Source organism: Mus caroli, unplaced genomic scaffold (genome assembly GCF_900094665.2).
Source record: "Mus caroli unplaced genomic scaffold, CAROLI_EIJ_v1.1 scaffold_17980_1, whole genome shotgun sequence".
Lineage (NCBI taxonomy): Eukaryota > Metazoa > Chordata > Mammalia > Rodentia > Muridae > Mus > Mus caroli.
The window spans coordinates 10,725-13,197 of record NW_018390959.1 but is presented as its reverse complement, the minus strand read 5'-3'; the positions used below and the strand labels follow the sequence as shown (position 1 = coordinate 13,197).

The 2,473-nt window shown below is 43.6% G+C and overlaps 1 protein-coding gene across 1 annotated transcript; it reads right to left on the bottom strand.

Annotated features, from left to right (window-relative positions):
* Nucleotides 1-255: 255 nt before the first annotated feature.
* LOC110288910 lies at nucleotides 256-1,738 on the bottom strand. Its single transcript, XM_021155151.1, has 2 exons — nucleotides 1,577-1,738; nucleotides 256-934 (listed from the first exon to the last, which is right to left on the bottom strand). The coding sequence occupies exon 2, from the start codon at nucleotides 904-906 to the stop codon at nucleotides 394-396; it is 513 nt and encodes a 170-aa protein (XP_021010810.1). The 5' UTR covers nucleotides 907-934; nucleotides 1,577-1,738; the 3' UTR covers nucleotides 256-393.
* Nucleotides 1,739-2,473: the final 735 nt, after the last annotated feature.

Sequence of the window (2,473 nt, the reverse complement as noted above, 5' to 3'; positions counted from 1 at the left end):
TGCTCAAGGTTGCTCCCTGTGTGCTGGTTATCTTAAGGCACAGCACACAAGAGAACCAGGATACCTAAGATCCCCTGAGGACTTCCTTTGAAAAGAATCACCAGTTAGTCCTGTAACCAACAGTAGGAAACAAGAGTATCCTCACCTGTGTCCACTCCACCCTTTATCTTTTCCCTTGGGCCACTTTAAAAAGAACACAAATTTTCATCTTTTAAACAATTTTATTAAGAAAGCTAAGCAAGCAAACACACACAAAAACCAGATGGCTGCAAAGACACAACTGCCTTTGTGTGCTTTTGCTGTAACAGCTGGAGCTGACAGAAGATTCCCTAATTGCAAGTCTTAGGAGGTATCAGGACTCCTGGGATCCAAGCAGAGTTCTGGGTGGGTCTTTCACTTGTTCTGGCCAAATGAGCTTTGAAGCCATGCCCAGCAGCCTAGGTGCCTGGCACCATCAGAAGCAGGATGCTCCTCAGGGCAGTCTCCACCCTCACAGGTCTCAACTTCCAGCCCTTTCTCCCTGAGCAAGCTTGGTGAGGGTTTGTCCGCATCCTCTGCATCTTTCTCTTTCTTATTGTCCACATTTCCTGGGGACACTTGTGGCTCCCTCTGACTCTCACTCTGGAAGACCTCTGTGCCTCTCTTCTTGGCAGAATTCAATCTTCGGTAGGATCTCAGGTAGTCCACACTCTCAAATACACAAAAGGAATATAGGTCCCAAACAGCAATCCAGCCATCCTCAGAGCAGTGGCTTTGCTCTGTGCCTAAACAAAGTGTCTCAGACTTGGAGCACCTTGTACTCTGGGCTGGCAAGACATGTGTACAAAACAGTGTATGTGCTTCAGTATCTGTTGTATCCTTGACAAAACCCAAAAAGGATTGCATCATCTTCTTGACTTTATCCATCAATTGCTGAGGGTAAGTCCTCAACCTTCTGATTCAGAGAAGAATCAAGTTAATTAATTGTACTCTCTACTTCTTGACCCCTCCCTTCTATGCTTCTATTTCTATCAGTCATTGTTCATGCTGATTCAGCAGAAGGGTTTCCCAAAGTGCTCAAGGTTGCTCCCTGTGTGCTGGTTATCTTAAGGCACAGCACACAAGAGAACCAGGACACTGTTGGAAGCTGCGGTTTTAAACCCACAATCCTAGCATCTATTTGCATTGCCTAAGGAGGCAAGAATCTGCCCAGTCTGGTGGCAAAATCTTTCATCCCAAATTTAAGGGCAAGAAGCAGATCAGATAAGAAGCAGAGGCAGGTGGATCTCTGATCTCAAGGCCAGCCTGGTTGTCAGACCCAGTTTCAGATCAGCTACTGCTACACAGGAAAACCTAGCCTCAAAAATCAAACAAGAAAACAAAAAAGGAGTGAAGCTTCTCAAAGTAAGATGCTATCACTCTGGATGCAAATGTCTATAGTTAAAAATTATAGGAGGCTAACTAGACAGGCCAAGGTGAAAGTGCTAATGGACCATCAAATCTACTTTGGGAGCCTGGTTTAGAGAGTAAAACATTAAATATAATGATCCCTCTCTCTCTCTCTCTTTTTGGCAGGTGATTTATTAGAATGACTTACAGGCTGCAGTTGAACTTATTTCTCAACAGCTGGATAGGAAACAAAGTCCAAGAATCCAGAAGTTCTCAGTTCCTGAGGCTCTATGTCTCAGCTGGTCTTCAGTGGAAGATGGAATTACAGACAAGGAGGCTCTAGTGCCAGGGAAGTAATAGAATTGCTAGCTAGGAGAGAGCAAGCAGGCAAAGTGAAAACTTTCTTCCTTTGCGTTCTTATATAGGCCCCAAGCTGACGGTGTGGCCAACTTAAGGTGTGTATTCCAGATTCAATGTGTGGATTAAATCTTAGTGTATTCTACTGGGTGTGGTGACTCACGCCTTTAAACCAAGTCGCATGGAATTGAATCAAGTAAATGGATCTCTGTGAGTAGTCTGCTCTACAAAGTCCCCAGGACATCCAGGGGAATTATAGACAAACCCTGGCTTATAACAACAATCACATTAACAAAGATATGTGTCTTTCTAGCTTCACATCCTGATTAGAAGCCTGTGTCTTTCAAGCTTAAAAAGGTCTGCACTGAAAGCAAGTCTTCCTGTCTCAAAGATACGGATTACTTTCTACGAATTAAGCAAAAGTTACTTACACGTGAATTTTCCAATTTTGAATTTTGCTCAATTTGAGATATAATCAAGTTGACAACAAGGACAGAGAGTGTTTCTCAGTGGAACTCTGGTTGTGGTGAAACTCACTTTGTAGACCAAACTATATACCAAGTCAAAGATCTCCCTGCCTCTGCCTCCCTTGTGCTGAGATTAAAGGCATGAGTCATTGGATCCTGCTTAGAAATCCTATTAATAGTCCTTTGGTCAGCTGTCATCCTGAGCAGATGCTAATCCTGTATTCCCACCAGAGAAGTAGTTATGGGAAACAGCTAAGTGTAGAGATGAAGCTTCAGGACAG

What these genes read in the sequence shown, in the direction of transcription:
- LOC110288910 (XM_021155151.1), bottom strand. Translation starts at nt 906, where the DNA reads ATGGATAAAGTCAAGAAGATGATGCAATCCTTTTTGGGTTTTGTCAAG.